Here is a 17336-nt window from a genome sequence, read left to right on the forward strand (position 1 = left end):
CAAGGAAGAAGCGGCCGCAGGCGCTGCCCCGGGCGGGCGGAGCCGCCGCCGCCGAAGCCCCGCGGAGGGCAGGCGGCGCCCGGGAAAGGCCCTCCCCGGGGCTGAGCCCGGGGCCCGCGGGCTCCGGCAGCGCGGGAGGGCGGTGGCGCCCGCGCCCCGCCCCCGCCCCGCCCCCCGCCATTGGGCCGGCGGCGGCCCCGCCCCGCCCCGCCCCGCCCCCGGCTGCCCGGCAGTTCCGCGCGGGCGGAGCGGGGAGCGGCGCCGCGGCCCGGCAGCATGGGCTGGAGCTGACAGCGCCCGCCCCGCAGACGCCGAGCGCTGCCGGCGGGGAAGCGAAAAGTTGCCGCGCCCGCCCGGGGAAACTTTCTGCCGCCCAGGCGGGGAAGGGGGCGGCGGAGCCCCAGCCGTCCGGTCCGGTCCGGCGCGCTGCGCTGCGGTCCCTGCGCGGCGGCGGGGCGCGCTGCGCTGCGCTGCGCTGCGCTGAGGCGGCGCGGGGGCCATGCCCGCCGCCAGCCTGCTGCCGCTCTTCGGTAGCGCGGCGGGGCCGGGGGCGCTGGGCGGCCCCGCGGGCGGCGGCGCGGGCGGCGGGGGCAGGAAGGCGGCGGGCCCCGGCGCGTTCCGGCTGACGGAGAAGTTCGTGCTGCTGCTGGTGTTCAGCGCCTTCATCACCCTCTGCTTCGGGGCCATCTTCTTCCTGCCCGACTCCTCCAAGCTCCTCAGCGGCGTCTTCTTCCACTCGGCCGCCCTGCAGCCGCCGCCGCCGCCGCCCGGCGGGCAGCCCCGCGCCCCGCCGCAGCCCGGGGGCGGCCCGGGGGTGGCGGCGGCGGCCGCGGGCGGGGCGGGCAGCCTGGAGCGGATCCGCGCGGACCACGAGCGGGCTCTGCGGGAGGCCAAGGAGACGCTGCAGAAGCTGCCCGAGGAGATCCGCAGGGACATCCGCCAGGACAAGGAGAAACTTCTGCAGGACGCCCGCGGCAGGAAGGAGGCGGGAGCCCCCGGGCTGCCCCAGCGCCTCTTCCGCCAGCCCGTCGGCGCCGTGGGGCAGGAGCCCGCCGACCCCGCCGTCCGGCAGAGGAGGGCCAAAATCAAGGAGGTGGGTGGCGGCGGCCGGTCCCGCTCCGGGGACGCGCCTCGGCACCGCCGCGCGGGGCAACAGGTCGCTGGTGGGGGGGGGGGGAAAGCCCTGAGCCCTCCTCCTCCTCCCTGCGGGAGGGGGTCTTTCTGGCCGCCCCTCGCTCGGCAGCCGCCGCGCAGGGCGGCTCGGTCGCCCGCGGTTGCACCCTGGCAGCCCGCGCTGCCTCCCGCACCCTTGCGCGGCGGCGGAGCGAGCGCTGCCTGCGGACCGGGCACTGCCGGCGCCGGCCGCCCCCCCCTCCCCCCCCCCCGCCCCGACGTTACCGGCCTCCCCGAGCTGTGGCACCGAAATCCGGCGGGGAGGCAAAGCCCGGCGAGCGCCGGGGGCCGGGCGAGGGCTTGCGGGCAGCGGCGCCGCGGGGAGGGAAAGCAGCGCCCGGCAAAGCCCGTGGCGACGCGGGTCCGCCTGCGCGCCCCGTGGGGCACACGGCGGGCCCGGCCGCCGGTCGGTGAGCGGCGAGTGCCTGCCCGGGGTGCCCGCAGCGTGCCCCGCGGCTGGCGGAGCGGCGGCCGCCCCGGGCTGCCCTGCGCTGGGCGAGCGGGTGGGTGCCCGGGGCCAGCTGTGCCGCCGCTGCTGCGGCGCCGCGGGGATGTCGCGGTCGGTCGGGGGCTCGTGCGGCTCGCTCCTCTGTGACATCGGCTGTCGGGAGAGTTGAGGGTATTTGGCAAAATACAGGCGCTTTAGGCGATAGCGGTAAAGCGTCTGAGCTGTGATGTGTTTCGGCAAATTCCCTCAACTGTCTCGTTCGTTCGTGCTGCTTGGGTGGTTCCGGTACCGTTTTAAAAGTCAGAAATTCTCCAAACTGCGTATAGCGAAGACTGTCTTGAGCGGAGCTTGACGGGGTCCTCTGACAGAAGAAGAATTTCCTTGATAATATAGTTCAACTTCCCGTCGTTGCTGGCTGGTTTATTTATCGAACTGACAATTACAGCTGCCTGCAGAGATTAGGGTTTATGAATTAATTAGTAGTATACGTTTCCTGTTCTGTGGCGATGGCAATGAGATAGGAGTAGGACTGTAACTACTGAGTATTTCTGTGTTTGTGAAACATCGTTAGCCTTATTTGGACCGATTTATTTGTATTGCGTGTTTGTACAGAGCGGTCTGAAAAGTGAGCCCTGACATCACACGGAGCACCAGATAATAAGCCCTCGCAATTCTCAAGTTGTGTTCCTTGCTCTGGAGTCCTTGCATCAGTTTAACTCTTTTAGCAAATTGTGCAGCAGTCATAAGCCAAATACCATTGCAAAGGTATTTTGAGGGGAGAAACTCTCAGGAGTGCACGGTACAGACCACATCTTGGTGTGCAGAGACTGTGTTCTCTTCTGTTTTAGTCATACAGCCTCCCTGAGGCATACAGAACAATTAGAAATACCAGCAAACTCTTTTCCCAGTTATCTGGAATTGCCACGTAGAAGTATTTAGAAGCAGTGGGGCTCCAGACCTGATGTACGTGATTCTGTAGTACAGAAGACTGAAACAAGTAAATAAGCAGAAGGAAGAAGATAAAACTTAAGTATGCTGCTTTTGCTGGTCCCGCTCTGTGCCAGCTAGTCCAAGTCATCTTTTATTAAATATGGATACGTGTGTGTATGTGTACGTATATTTATATGCTTGTGTATATATGTATGTGTACATACATACATACGCCAGTATCTCTTCAATTTTTCTTCCTCCCTTTCCATTCCATCACTCTTCTTTCTTTTCCACTTCTGCACGGGAGCCACCAACAACACAGTAACTCTCCAAACCATATTTTTGGCCATGTAAGCATAGGAGATGACAGAGACACTGCACTTAAGTTTCCAGATCTTTATTTTTCCTTCATATCCCAGTATAATTCCTCAGTACTGTGTGTTGTCTCTCGGAGTTTCCTTTCCTCCTGATTCAGTATGTGACTGTAACATGTTGTTTACTTAATTGCTTATGCAGTTTTGCAGTACCTTGACTGGTTTTGATTTTTCTTTTTTAAACAATACGTCCTTTTTTTTTTTTTTTTTTCCCCCTCCCTGACTGTAAAACAGTGTTTCCTATTCTGTGTTAACTTGCTTCACATTGTTTCATGTGTTGGCCTGTATGTTGCTTTTCTCTGTCTTTGCAAGCTCTTTCCCACTTTTTTTATGTTGATACTTTACTGTCAAGCTGGAATTCCAATCTGCAGACTTTTTAGAAATAGTTTAAAACTGTAACTTTTTAAAGTGTGAACTTTTGTATCACACTGTACATGCACAGAAACTGGAATTATTCTTTAAAGCTCCTCTCCTTGTGCCTGCTGGTTGCATGCTGGAGCTGCAAATGTAAAGAATCTTTCTGCGTTCATACCCTTTTGAGGCTGGAATTTGAGTCTGCATTGTATGATGTATGTTGTATACCTAGAACTCAAAATTGGAAGCTATTCCTGTGGATCTTTCTAACAGAAGGAAGTGGGCTACTTTAAATGGAAAGAATGCCAAGAAATAAGGTGGTCGTTCCCTGCATTTCTGTCCTGGGAGAGCTCTGTATCATTAACATGCTGATAGAAAGCTGAGGGGGAGAGAGAGCTTAGAGATGTTTTGTTCATGTGCTGTTTTAAGTTTCAAGTTAAAATAAATGTTTAGAAGTCTAGCCAGTACTAATATGCTTTACAATCACAAAACAATAAAATGCCATGACTTTATAGTGTTTCTTAACAAAGTTTTGTTATAGAAATTTTAACCATTTTTCTTTCCTATGGCATACTTTTTTTGTATTTTAAAAAAAGTGAAACTTAAAAAAGGTGGGAATATAAAGATTCTTGAACTTTATTTAGTATCAAAACCAACATAGTATGACAAATAACTAGAAAAATAAGTTGCTAGAAGCTTATCGAGCAAGTAAAAGACTGGTGGAGACATGGGAAGTGGAGATTGTGTTGCTGTCGCTGCCTTCCACTCCACCAGAATGATACGGTCGCTCTCAAGTTCTGTGTTTGGTAACCGTCCCGCCGTGTTACACCCACAGGGCCTGCCTGTGCGCATGTGTGCCCATACGGGTAAGGGGTGTGGGCCAAAGACTAGAGATCCTAATGGGTGCTGCGATACTCCTCTATTTCTCTTCTGATGATGGGTTACAGGCAAACTCAAAAGAAAGAGGATCTGTTCTGCTGGCAGTGGGGTTTGCCCCATACTTCCTGTTATAAAACCTCTGTCAGTTGCTTGTGGCTGCTGAATGTTTTACTGGCTAACCTCATGTTGGCTGCTCTGAGCGTCCTCCTCATGCCGGATGCTTCAGGAAGGCTTGAGCGAAGAGGCACAGCTGCATTTGAGCATAGCAGCGTGCTTGTATTTTGTCAGAACTTGAGTTCTTCAGGTAGTTCCACTGATGCTCTGGTGTCTCCATGACTTGGGGCAGAGTCTGGGTACCTGGTACACCTCACACTGGTCTCTGTTTCGATGTCCTGATTAGGAGCCCCAGACTGTGAACGAGGAAATTGTGGTTTATATTCCTGCCTTTCCACTCACTGATTTGAGAGGTGGCCCCTCTTTTGAGCAAGTACCTCCTGTGATATCTGTTCCTCATCTGTAAAAAGAGGGGAGTGGAAGGCAATGATGGCTCTGTTCCACTCAAGCTGAAAGTCTTCCAGTCTTTGCTCTTGTCACTGTTGGTTGTGGCTGGACATCATTATTTATAATGTCCAGGGAAGACTTGCAGGTGCATAGGCAGTTTGGAAAAGGTGGCAGCTTGGTATGAACAAAAGAAGTGATTAGAAGAGGATGGTAGTAGTGGGCTATGGAAGCAGGAGTTCCACTGTTTCAGTTTGGGAAACCTGACTTTGAATCTTTTTCAAGTCTCACTCCTCTCTCTTCCAAAAAAAAAAAAAAGTGATTGAATTATTTAGGTGTTAAGAAAATAGCAAAAACTGAACTCTTTTTATTTCAGAGGAAAGGAATAGAAAACGATGAATGAGCTAGCTCAGGTACTAGAAGCAATATAATCACATTAGTGCAGTGCTCTGCCCAGGCTAATTAATCCTGCTGAACAGGAAGCTATTGGTGTTGGTGGAGCACCATATTAATGCAGCTGTGCTGCTTTTGTGCAAGGTAGCTAGCTTGGAAACTGTACACATTATTGTTCAGAGCTGTTTGGACATGTTTTCAGGATAAAAGCCTTCTTGGTAAACTGGAATTTATGTCCGAAGAACATGATCATGCGGTGCTCCAAATACAGCTCTCAACTGTTGCAGTCATCGAGTAGAAGTCCTGGAGGGGAGAACTTTAGTCCCTGATTCTACAGTCATTCCTGAGCAGTAGTCCTTTGAGCTCAACGGGGCAATGGTCGCAAGTCAGCAAACCAGACTTTGCAGCTAAGCGTTACTTCACTCTGTCTTTCTATAAGGAACTGAATTGAGGTTGCATTGGTAGTGTGAATTCTGGAGCTTCCTAAGTCCTTAGCATTCATTTTGTTTGTTTAATTGTTTCCTATGGTGGCTTTTATGCAGTTTAGTTGGAAGTCATTAGGTTAAGCAAGAAGTCTCAGTAATGTTGCAAGGAAGTTCAGAAGTATCTGGAGGAAAGAAGGCTTGTGAGCATGGAAATGAAGCACTAATCGGAGATCTAATACGCACTTGACATGGCAGCACTTGGCCATAATCAGAACTCTCCAGTAACAAGGAGGAATGACGGCAAAAGTATAGGAGGTGGTTTGCTGCTGAAGAAGGGCAGTCAGCCCCTTATGCCTTCCTGCACGCTTCCACCGCTTGCTTTCCTACTGCCTACTATCCTGGTGCTGCTGCTCAGGGGGGATCCAGTGCCAGATTGAGGGGAGATTTCTTTCCTTTTGGTGATTTTTATGAGACAAGGTGAGCTCACTAATACTTGTTGCTGCCAAAAGAGGAGGGGAAGTCTCTTCTTATGACTTTTGACTGCCTTCTCCCACTGACTGCTCTGTGTTAATTCCACTGTAGCCCTCCCTAAGCTGCTTCAGCTCACTAAACCAGCAGAAACCTGCCAGAGCAAAAAAGTTGGATAGTTTTCTGCCAAGTTTTCTGCTAAGTTGGTGAGTTGAAGGCCTTAATGGAAGGGTTGACTTGATGCTAGTTTTGGCTCTGGTGAGGGAACAGTACTATGTGGATGAGAGAGGTACAAAACCTCTTTCAGTAGCCTTGTTCTAGGAGCTGGTATCTGATCTTCTGGCCTAGCTTCTCCATTAAAATTGAATCTCCACAATGTGACATTTGCAGAGCAAAGGCTCAATCTACTGTAATAACTTTCTATAGCGGGCTGAAGTGCTGCGCTTCAGGAGACTTACTTCCCAACTCCTTTTCTCAGAGTGGAAAAGGGGAAAAGAAACACAGTTACAGGAATTACTGAAGCCCCAGCTCCTATAGACCAAAATTCAGAGTGCTTTTACTGGGAGGAAGATTGTGGGGGCCTTCGCAGGAGGGGGAGGGAAAGAGTTAAAATGCAGCTGTGGAAGTATTGAGTGGTTTGGGTTTCAAACAGAAAAAGCCACCTTCCTTGATGGTAGGTTTCTTTAAGAACAAGATACAGTGAAAGGAAAGGAATTGACATGTAATGAGTAAGCAATGTGGTAATTCCTGGCAATATGCTGATGATGCAATGCATTTTGAAAGAAGTTTTCTTAAAGTACTTTGTGATCTTAATGCTGGCATCTTGTAGCTGTCATTCAGTTTGTCAAAGGAGTTTAAAATGAATCTTGGGGGGGGGGGGGTTCTCCCCCCAAAAAGCTTTATTTACCTACCTATAATCTTCAGTATTTTTGTATCTCTAGTTCTTTTTGAGTGTTTTGCAGTGCTTTCCTTCATGATAAATATGGTTGGGGTTTTTTTTGTTTGGGGAGGTTTTTTTAGTAATGGTTTTATAAAAGATGCTAAGGAGGTGAATCAAGTGCCTAAATACAGGTAATCAAATATGGTGGATAGGTAGGTACCTTATACTGCTAAGGTAAGGGCGTCCTTACAGAGCTCGCAGAGGTTCTCCCTGGGTTGTTTGGGAGATTTGTGCTCTTGTGAACTGGCAGCTGGAGGTGGCAGGGGCTATCTTATGGCACCTAAAATGTCACAAAACAGTAAGTTAAATTGCTTGCTTAGGGATAATGGCACTACAAGATGCAGAGAATCATAGAATAGTTTGGGTTGGAAGGGACCATTAAAGGTCATCTAGTCCAACCCCCAGAGAAGCTTTATCTGAGTTACTAAGGGTATGATTCAGTGACTCTCTTAAGCAACCTCTTGTTTCTGTCACTTGCCAGACCTTATGCAGAGCCAGTTCAACCTACCAACCAGACAGAAAGCTACCCCTGCTTTTGTTGGGTTCACGGCCTCGTGGGGTAAGGAGCCAAAATGGCTTAGTGGAGGTCTGAGCACAGTGGAAGCAGTGGACCCCCACTAAGCCGATGCATTTGAAAGGAGAGCAAAGTGGAGGAGAATGGGCCTGAGGCATCTTTCTGTCCGCAAGACCTGAAATAGGGTATGCGTTTGCCAAATTAATGTTCTTTCTGCTGGGAGCCCTTAAGGTCTTTTTAGGCGAGGACATTGTTTCAGGTGAGTTGCTTCAGCTGCCTGTTTTTTGAGAACCTGGCAGCCTCTTCTCAGTCAAATGACTTGAAGTTTCTGCCATGCAGGCAAATGCCTGTCTGATTTGAACATCAGTCATGAGATGGAGGGTTGTCTCAGTGTGTGGCTGTGTGCATATGTGACTGGAATAGGGTGTGTTCCCATTGCTAGTTCATGTTTTTTCAGTGTTATACCTGTTTTCTGTGAGCTAAGAAGAATATTTAATTTTCTTATGTTCAGACTTTGTGTTCTCAACAGGTAAATTTACTAATGTAACTGGATCCTCAGAATTGTGGGGAAAATGAAAAGGCTTTAAATGGTCAGTGGAAAACATCTGGCTTTCACAAAAAAATCAAGCACATGATTAATTCTTTAACTGAAAACCCACATGCGCATTTTATGTAAAGGCAAAACCTAAATTCCAGACACACAGGACTCTTTTCGTGAAAGCTACATAAGGTGATGTAAAGACATGAGGTAAAGCTTAAAATGGAATGTCTCCTGCGTTTTGGCAAAAGTTATATTCTCATGGTGATGATTTTGTATTTAATGTTAGTATAGCAGCCTATGGCAGCCATTTAATATAAAGAAACGGAGTAAATCGTAATGTTGGTCAGTACAGTTGCTTAAGGCTGTAGTTCTGTGGGCAAACTGAAGCAGAAAAATTCCACCTGTTTATTAAAATCTACCGCTAAGGCCAAAAAATGTCTTATTCAGGGGGGAAATAAGAGTGGTAGACAGCCAGGCTTTCATAGCTTCTTTGAATGCTAATGCAAGCATGGGACTACGAAAAGGAAATCATGGACAGACAGGAGACAGCACTTCTTGTGGAAGGTAATTAACGTTTTTACAGAAGCACTTGTATGACTATTGGATGGACAGACCTTAGCTTAAAGCTACCTGAAAAATGCTTCTGTAAGAATTGTTCAGTGTGTTAACTTTCTGTTTGGTTGGTTTGGCTTTGGTTTTTTTTTTTTCCCCTAGCTTGGTTGGTGAGCCAGCGTAGGTGTAAATTTCTGTAGTTTTCATCTTAAACAGAGTATCTTAGGAAGTAGTTCCTTTATTTACAAATAATAAATTTGTCTTCCTAACGTATTTGGCAGAATAAGAGTCTAATACTTCAGGAAAGCGGCTTTGATTCCGTGTTTCCTGCTGTCTAACGGTGCAGCACTTCTCTAGCAATAAACTGCCGCCTGAGATGGTACAGAGGTGATGAAACACTCTGGTTGTGTGCTTTTCTGGTAACAGCTATTCAGATGTGTCTCTGTATAAAGTATGTTTTAGACATTCAGTTTTGAAGGATTTTGTGGTCTATTTCTAAGTTATTTCTAGAACTGTCATTTTACAAATGAACCAAATAATTGTTTAGGTGGGCCTATGGATTAAGCAGTATGGGCAGTGTTCCAGATACCCAATATACTGGTCCCTTCTTTGGTGTGAAAATCTCCTTTATCCACAAAATTTGTTTAGAGGTTTTTTTGCTTGTTTTTTATTAAGCATGTGATATAAAGAATGTGAGCACACTTCTAAGAAGCATCTCTGTTTTTCTGTTTTCCGTGACTTTTTATAATCAGGTCTGCCAGTCTGTCATGAAAACATAATTGGTGAGTAAAAAAGCACATGCTTGCCCAAACCAGATTAAATGAAACCTTTTACAGAATTGCGGTTAAGTCACTGTTGTATCGCAGTACTCGGCAGCCTTTCCTGCAGGGTCCGGAAGACTTTTCCAGGGGTGAGAGGGGTTTAGTGACTTGCGCAAGATCGCACAGTGTGATGGTAAAGAGCAGAGCTTGACTACCTGGCTCCGAATTGTTTTTTTTTTCCCCACTAAGCCAGGGGCTGTTGCTGTGTGCTGGGCAAACGCTCCTACCCACGCTGCAGGTCTCCAGCCTGGGCATGTCAGCTCACTAGGGTCAGTTTAAACCTGGGTTTTTGGAGCCTGGTTCATGGCTGCATGTGGGTAGCTGCGGTTTGCCACTGAACTGCTGGTAATCACGCTGTTTATTACGGAGGGAGGCTAAACCTGAGACTCCCTGGTTCTATGTTTAGGTCACCAGCTGTAAGCTTTTTAAGCAATACTTGAAATCAAATGCTCTGGTCCAGTGCTGTTTTGAAGGAAGGCGAGTAGGGTGGTAAAACTCCCAGTTTGCCTTTCTTGCATCTTGAAATCTTCAGTTTGAACTCTGTTGTAACCAAGAAACGCTTGTACAAAATAATATGACAACTTGCTATAACTCTCTGCAGTAAACTGATTGGATTTTATAGCTGGTGTTTATGAAGATACAGGTATTGCTCATTCTGATGCCTCTAATTTTAAAAGCTTTTCAAACAGATTGGATGAGCACATAACCTGCTGTTACATTCTTATAACTGTTAAACATTCACAGCCCTTGTGGGAACACTGAGATATGCAGTCTCTTTTGCAAAGGTAACTACAAGTGTAAAATCTACTTTCATTTGTCCTCCCACTCCCTCTTGGAAACTATATGTACCTTGGCTTTTAAATTGTCTTAGGAATAAAGCAAGTGAATGGAAGTCTGGCTTCTAAGAAACTTGGGCCTTTTTTTTTTTTTTTAAATGTAAGTCTCTAATAAGGTAAGAAAAGACATGAAGATCAGAAGAGACAGTAGGTAATATTGAGCAGAGGACCAAAATGGTGCTGTGCAATGGATGAGCTGATGACTGTGGAACATCTGGCTGTTACAAGACTTCCTGTGCGCATCTCAAAAATTATTTCAGAAGAATCAACTTCTTTCTCTGATGCTGGGCAGAAACAGAAGTTGCATTTTTAATGTAAAAACATGTAGCTTTGCACTTCTCATGTGAAGATACGTATTGCTGGCATTTAGGTTAGAGGCAGTACTGTGTGTTGTTTATATGAATAAAGTAGAAAGGAAAGAACGTCTGATACTTTTTTCCAGAATTTTACATCATCTGACTTGTGTAGGGGTGATGGTATGGCTTGGCAACGTAAACCTTTTTTTTTTCAATTATTTATTCAAGGTCAGTATGTGCTTTTAAAACATTGCAATAAAATTGCGTTAGATCAGTGCAGCTTGCTTCTTTAATTAGTATTCACACCACTGTGAGGCTATTTTCTTAAAGTATTTGCATAATTTTCTTTCGCTTAGTCCACTGCGTAATAAACATATCTGTGCCTTTTGAAAGTTCTTTTGTTCAGGGGCTGCTTTCTTCCAAGGAAATAGGAAGTAGCTGGTGTAAAAGAATACCAAGCTAAAAAACATTTCGCTTTCAAAGCGTAGTGCTTAAGGAGATAGTAATTTTACCATTCACTAATACACACACGCAGATGCAGACCCGGTCTTTAACTCCACTGTCAGTTTTCTCACTGCCTTTGAGCACTGACATCTGTTGGTGCTCTGAATGGTGATACTAATGATAAAGCCTTGCCCATACTGCTGTCTGCAGGGAAATCTGCTGCTTGTTACTGTGGTTATAGTTCTCCACCCATCTGTGATTTTGAGAATTGCACTTTACATTTTGTTTTGGACCTACATAGTAATACTAGATTCTTTAAACTAAAGCTTGAAGAAGAGAAATAGATGTTAATCATTTGTAGTGATGGATTTCCACCCCCCTCGCCATCATGCAACAGAAAACCTAATTACCATTTAGAGAGTAGAAAAGTTACATGTATTACATATTTTAAAAGTCATAATACTTAAAAGATGCATGCTGCTGGCTTTGTTCTGGTGAGATTGCGTGAAGAATCACCAGGGGAAAACCTGTGCTATGTAAAGACAAACTGAAAGTTGAGTGATATTTTTATGTCTTATTCTGTAAAGCTCTAGAGTAAGCATGGCACTGAACCTGAACTGACTCTTCTTAGAAATGTGTGTGATCTTGTCAAGGGCTGAAGTGACATCACAGATCAAGAAGGGCATTTCAAAAAATGACCTTTCTGAAGACAAGCCCGTAAGTCTTTTCATGCAGTTTCTTTAAAAAAAATCACTGTATTCATATATTGAGACAGAGACGTATTCGTATCTCTCTCCATATATATGTTTTACATAAGAGCCAAATATATTGTACAGTTGGTGAATGATAAATTCTGTTGTCTGTAACTGAATACGTAGTTTGTTGGGGGCAAGCTCTGATCTGAGTAAACACCTTGAAAGAAATAAAAGGCATAGTTGGTTGTTTTTTTTTACAAATAGTCAGCTAAATTGAACAGATAATTATACATATGCTGCAAGCAAAATCCAGAACATTAGGATGGAGCAAAGAAATCCTTGTATTTCAATAATCAGTTTTGCTCAAGCTATTTTTTTATTATATAAATCTAAACCTTGCAGAAAGTAGATGCTCCGTGAGAAAGTTTTCAGACTTCATGGAAACAGTTTTCATATGCAGCCTGATCATCTGAAAGCATTACAGAGACATGGTTGGTCTGCATTTATGCACAATGTAGTCCTGTTTTGCTTTCTCCCAACTTTCTTCTTGCCATATGATTTTGTTGTTGAGAAGGAACGAGATTCAGACTCACCACTGGACCTCTGGAGGCCTGATTCCTTGCTTAGAGCAGGGCTGGCTTCAAAATTAAATTGGGTTGTTCAGTCTTGTGCACTCGTGTGGAAAATCTCTGTGGAGGGAGATTCTGCAGCCCCTCTGGACAAACATATTCCAGTGTTTGAAGGCTCTTATTGTAGGTTTTTTTAATTATTATTGTATTTAGTTAGAATTTCTCTTGCTGCAACTTGTGACCACTGCCTTTTCTCCTTTTACTGTGCACTGCTGAGAAGGTCTTGGCTACCATTACTCTGTGGGCACCAAGTCATTAAGAAGCCTTCTCTAGTCTAAATAAACCCAGCCTCATTTATCTCTTCTTGTATGTCATGTGTTTTCGTTTTTTTTTTTTTTTAAAAAAAAAATCTCTGATTGGTACAAGGGAGCTGAAAACCAAGAACAGGGCTCCCATTTGAGGCATCAGGAATGTTGCATAGAAAGTATTAATTGCTTCCCATCACTAGCAAGCATTCTTGCTAATGAAGCCCACTATACAGTTAGCCTTCATCAGTGCAAGAATGCCTTGCTTGCTTGTGTTCAACAGGTTGTTCACCAGGATGCCCAGGACATTTGTTGCAAAGCTGGTTTTGAGCCTGTAAGTGCCCATTATGTACTGTGGCGTGGGATTATTCCACATTAGGTATAAGATTTTTACATTTGCTTTTACTGGGCTTCATGAGGCTTGTCAGCTCACTCCTCCAGCTTGTTGAGGTCCTTCGGGTGGGAGCCCTGCTGTCCAGCCTCTTGATTGCTGTAGTTTGGTGTTACTCATGAAGTTGGTGAGGGTGTGTTCTGCTCTGTTGTTCAGATTAACTCCAGAGAAATGTTACTCATAGCTAGCCACTAGTTAGACTTTGACCTGTTTACTGCTGTCTTGAGCTTGTCAGTCCAGCTACTTTTTCCATCAACCTTGTTGACCAGCCATCTAGTCCATGCCTTTTGGCTGCCGTAGTGCTAAGGGGGGACTGCATCAAAAAGCATGCTAAAGTCAAGGTAAACGATGTCTGCTGCTGTGTCCTCATCCACAGGGCCAGTGGCTTCATCATAATAAGTAACTGGGTTGGTTGAGCACATTTTGCCTTTGGGAAATTATGCTTGCTGTTCACAAAGGTGTTACTGTCCTTTATGTTCCTGGAAATAGATTCAAGGAGGATTTGCTCCATTTTCTTCCCAGGGTTTGGAATAAGGCTGACTGGCCTGAAGTTCCCTGGATGTTCCTTCTTGCTTTTTTCCTCAGTTACCAGGGACCTCCCTTGGTTGCTACAGCCTTTCAAAGGTGGTCTGGAGAGGCCTTGCAATTAAATCAGCCAACTCCCTCAGCACTGTCAGAAGCATCTCATCTGGTCCCATGGACTTGCATATGTCCATTTTGCTTAAGTACTCTGTCCCTAACTTCATCTTCATTTACCTGACACCTTTCCCCAGGCCCTTGCCACTAAGCCCTGTGAGTATGCCTGGCCGATAAAGACCAAAGCAAAAGAGACAGACTGCTTCAGCCTTTTCATGTCCTTTGCCACTGGTTTTCTCAACCTGTTGAGCAGCAGCAGGTCCCTGTTCTGTTTGGTCCTTCTTTTGCTGCTGATGTACGTGTAGAGGCCACTCCTGTCCCGTGGCAGTTTCCAGCTGAGCTTTGGCCTTCTCTCCCCTCGTGCCTAGGCAGCACTGCCATGGGGCAGCCCCTGCCCGCTCCCCCTCCATGAGCTTCCTCGGGGGCTTGGGCTCAGCTGGGTGCTCCACATGCAGCCACCCTGCCATGGGCCATTCTCATGCTTGAAGATCAACGAGGTCTCGGGGGCGCCTTTGCCCTATGGGGAACTCTCCCATGGGATCCTGCGGATCAGGTCCCTGAACAGACTCAACTTGTTCCCCTGAAGTCTGGGGTCCTTATTACTTGTCTCCCTCAGTTCCTTCAGGATCTTAAACTCTCCTGTCTAGCACTTAAATAGGTTTGGGGTTTAGACATTTCTCATTTGTGCATTAATTGTTTTAAAGTGAGCTTTTATTATGGGAGGTGGGGTGATGGAGGAAAAGGGCATGTGGCCTTTTCTGACTAACTTGCATCTGTGCTACCTTTCTCGGTTTCATTAGGGAAGCACAGCAGGCAACTGCATGTTAGTTCAGCAGTATTTTGAAATTTTTAAAAATGAGGAAATGTGTACTGGACAAACAGTAATTCTGGACAAACAGGTTAATATAGGGAATTCCAATTTGAATTTTTGAAATACAAGTTACTGATGGAAAACAAACCTCTTAGTTGCAGCTTTTGCCACTTTTGTGGGTGTAAATGGGTTACTAGTGTACTGACATGGGCTGAGAGATGTGCCATCAAAGAATTGTATGCTGTTTTGAAGCTTCTTCACTCTACGTACCTCTGGTTAAAATATCGATCATCTGATGTTTATACATTGCAAATGCGAAACTAAGGACATGAAAGCCAATATAGTGTCAGCTAAAGTTGAGAAGTTCAATGTTTGAATCGTAACTGAAGTGTATACCACTGAATTAGATTTAAATCAAAGTTCTGCTTGAATTTTTTCTTAAGGGTGTAACTTCATTTGTAAGCACTTAAAATGAGCAAATACTTATTGCTAGCTTACAAACTTGTGGTTTTTGATTAAATTTCCATCTGTTTTGTGTGACTTAGTGCGCGATTTACAGCAGGCGCTGTAAATATTTTTACAGTAGGGTTGTACTATTGCCCTGCACTACCAATTCATGAGAGTCCAGCTCTTAAGCATTTGATTTTCTATCGCTTTTGACATCACAAGGAGGCCTGGCTTTACAGAAGTTTGGTTTTGAAAACAAAGTGTTTCTTTATACTACCTCATGCTCAGCGTTTCAACTCACTAGTCACGTGTAAAAGGGTAGGTTTCCAGCAATGCATGAGCATCCTGTCAATTTGATATGCCTATTCTGATTTTGTGATGTGAGAAGCAAAGCTCTTTCCAGCTATAGCAGGGACCATATAACCTTCCTTTTGCCCCAACTTTATGATCCTTTGTTATGGGAACAGTGATGACCCATAGTTTTTATTTGGCACTTAAAGCAAAAGTGTGAAAAGGTAGCTGTAAAACCTACACGAGTACTTTTGGTGGGAATAAGTTTGAGGAAGGAGCCTCTGAGTTTTGGAAAGTAGTCAAGCTTGGTTTAACTTTCATTCGACTTTTTTTCCTTAAATTTTCTACTAAGTCTGTGTATGGAAGTTTCATTTCATCAAGAAAGTAAGTTATTTTGAATCTTGTTTAGCAATCCAAAGCATGACCAGTGGCTGTGTCTCCACTTTTACATTTTTGGTGTGTGACTTGAAGTAGAAATTCAGCATTTCATTTTCTGATGTAAAGCAGGTCCTGTAGTCTAAGCTATTGAATATTGAAGGTCGTACCACTTGTGTCTCTTGCATGTGAAAAGAAACTTAGATGAATGGTCTTCTGATCCTTATGTGCTGAGCACTGAAAAAACATTTTTTTGGTAAGCCGTAGTCTTGATCATGAGAACCTAGAAGGACACAACTATTACGAAGCTATTTTAAACACATAATAGTGCACTGCAAGATGTTAACACAAGTTCACTTCAGAGTGACTTTATAGTAGCTTCCCAGTGTGCTAATTACCCATTACTGTGTTCTGTGATGGGGGGATTTTGTGGAGTTTTTTCTTCCCTTCTGTTTGAACACAGTACTTTTGTGATGCCTATTTTATTCTTTATTTGCCATGAGGAGTCTTATCCACTTCAGATTCATGCCACTGTTTGAAAAATGCTTGTTTTATTTTCTGAGGAAGGAACAAGGCCAGTGGATGGATGATGCCAAACACAAGTCTCAAAAAGAGCTTTAAAAGTCCTCTGTGTTCGTGTGAACACTGCAATGCAAATAAATGGGGGCGTGATCTACTACCTCAATGTCAAACACACCTAGTGTCTGTTTTACCAGCCCTACCTTATGTCCACATGGAGAAACATTTCCCAGAGAACTTTATGGTTGGTTTTACTGGCAGCTTCACCAATAATGGTTCTCTTGTACTTGGTCTTCATGTTGCTGTTAGTCCTCTGTTACGTAGGGAACTTCTGCAGGCTGTAAAACAAGCTGTGAATGTGCTATAATCAGAAAGAAAATAACTTATTCATAATTCTTCTTAGATATTCCTGCTGTGCTTTAATACCAGTTTCAACTATGCTGTCTATAGGAGACATCCTGGCTGGCATTGTATGTGCTGTAATCAAAACAACTGGGAATTTGTTACGTGTTACCTTTTCTACCACCACCATGCTCCCCCTGCTCCCCCGTCACCCACCCCCACCCCCCCCCCCCAAAAAAAAAAAAACAACCCAACCCACTCAAATTTCAGCTTATGTCTTTTCCTTAAATTAGTTGAGGACTTGACTGAATTCCCTAAAGATGTTATATAGAAGGAGGAGATAAACTTTGTGGGTTTTCTGATGGGATAAGGAACAATGAAAGTATGTGAAGGAAAACTTGCTTGTCTTTCATTTGAAAACTAAAAACTGGGAACATCACAGATGTGCCACGTTTTACCAAAGAAACTAGCATATAAAAGAGCTTTTGGAGTGAAGTGGAGGAAGCTTTGTGTGTGTGTATGTATATATAAATATGTATGTGTGTTAATGAAAAAAGACGAAAGAAAAAGCTCATGCTTTAATATATGGAATTATTGCCAAAGAAGTATAGCCAAGCTGTAATTCTTACCATCTTTTTAAACATGGTAAAGATAGGGTTGTAGCACGTTTTTCTATCTGTATTTGCTCTTACGGTAATTAGCATGAATGTTTCACAGCCATTACAGCTTGTATGTGAGACTGGAACCTGGGAAAGGCCCTCGTTTCGGCTGGCGAGTAGGGCGTAGGGAGGAAGTGTTTGGCAGCTTGGATGATGAAAGATAGTTCTTGAAACTTACTGTGTAGCTGTATATAAAGGTGTACTAATGACTTTATGAAGTATGGGTCAGTGGTTTTTTATTCATATTTTTTACCTTTTGCCTTTTTGGACTGCTGAGGAGAAATAACATTTTTGATCTTCAGAAGTGCTACTACGAATTAAATATAGACCTCGTTGGGTAGGAATAGTATTTGCCTGCAAGTTGTAACATGTTTAAAAGTAAATTTTATTCACTATTTTATAGCTTACTG

General features: G+C 45.1%; 1 protein-coding gene across 1 annotated transcript in view; it reads left to right on the forward strand.

The window, feature by feature from the left end:
• The first annotated feature begins 499 nt into the window (after positions 1–499).
• The window catches only part of MAN1A1 (mannosidase alpha class 1A member 1), a 149085-nt gene continuing 132248 nt past the window's right edge, over positions 500–17336 (forward strand). The window contains exon 1 of the mRNA XM_075707345.1: positions 500–1093. Within this exon, the coding sequence (XP_075563460.1) occupies positions 500–1093 (594 nt within the window). The remainder of the gene's footprint in view (positions 1094–17336) is intronic.

This window comes from Pelecanus crispus, chromosome 3, assembly GCF_030463565.1.
Source record: "Pelecanus crispus isolate bPelCri1 chromosome 3, bPelCri1.pri, whole genome shotgun sequence".
NCBI classification, from domain to species: domain Eukaryota; kingdom Metazoa; phylum Chordata; class Aves; order Pelecaniformes; family Pelecanidae; genus Pelecanus; species Pelecanus crispus.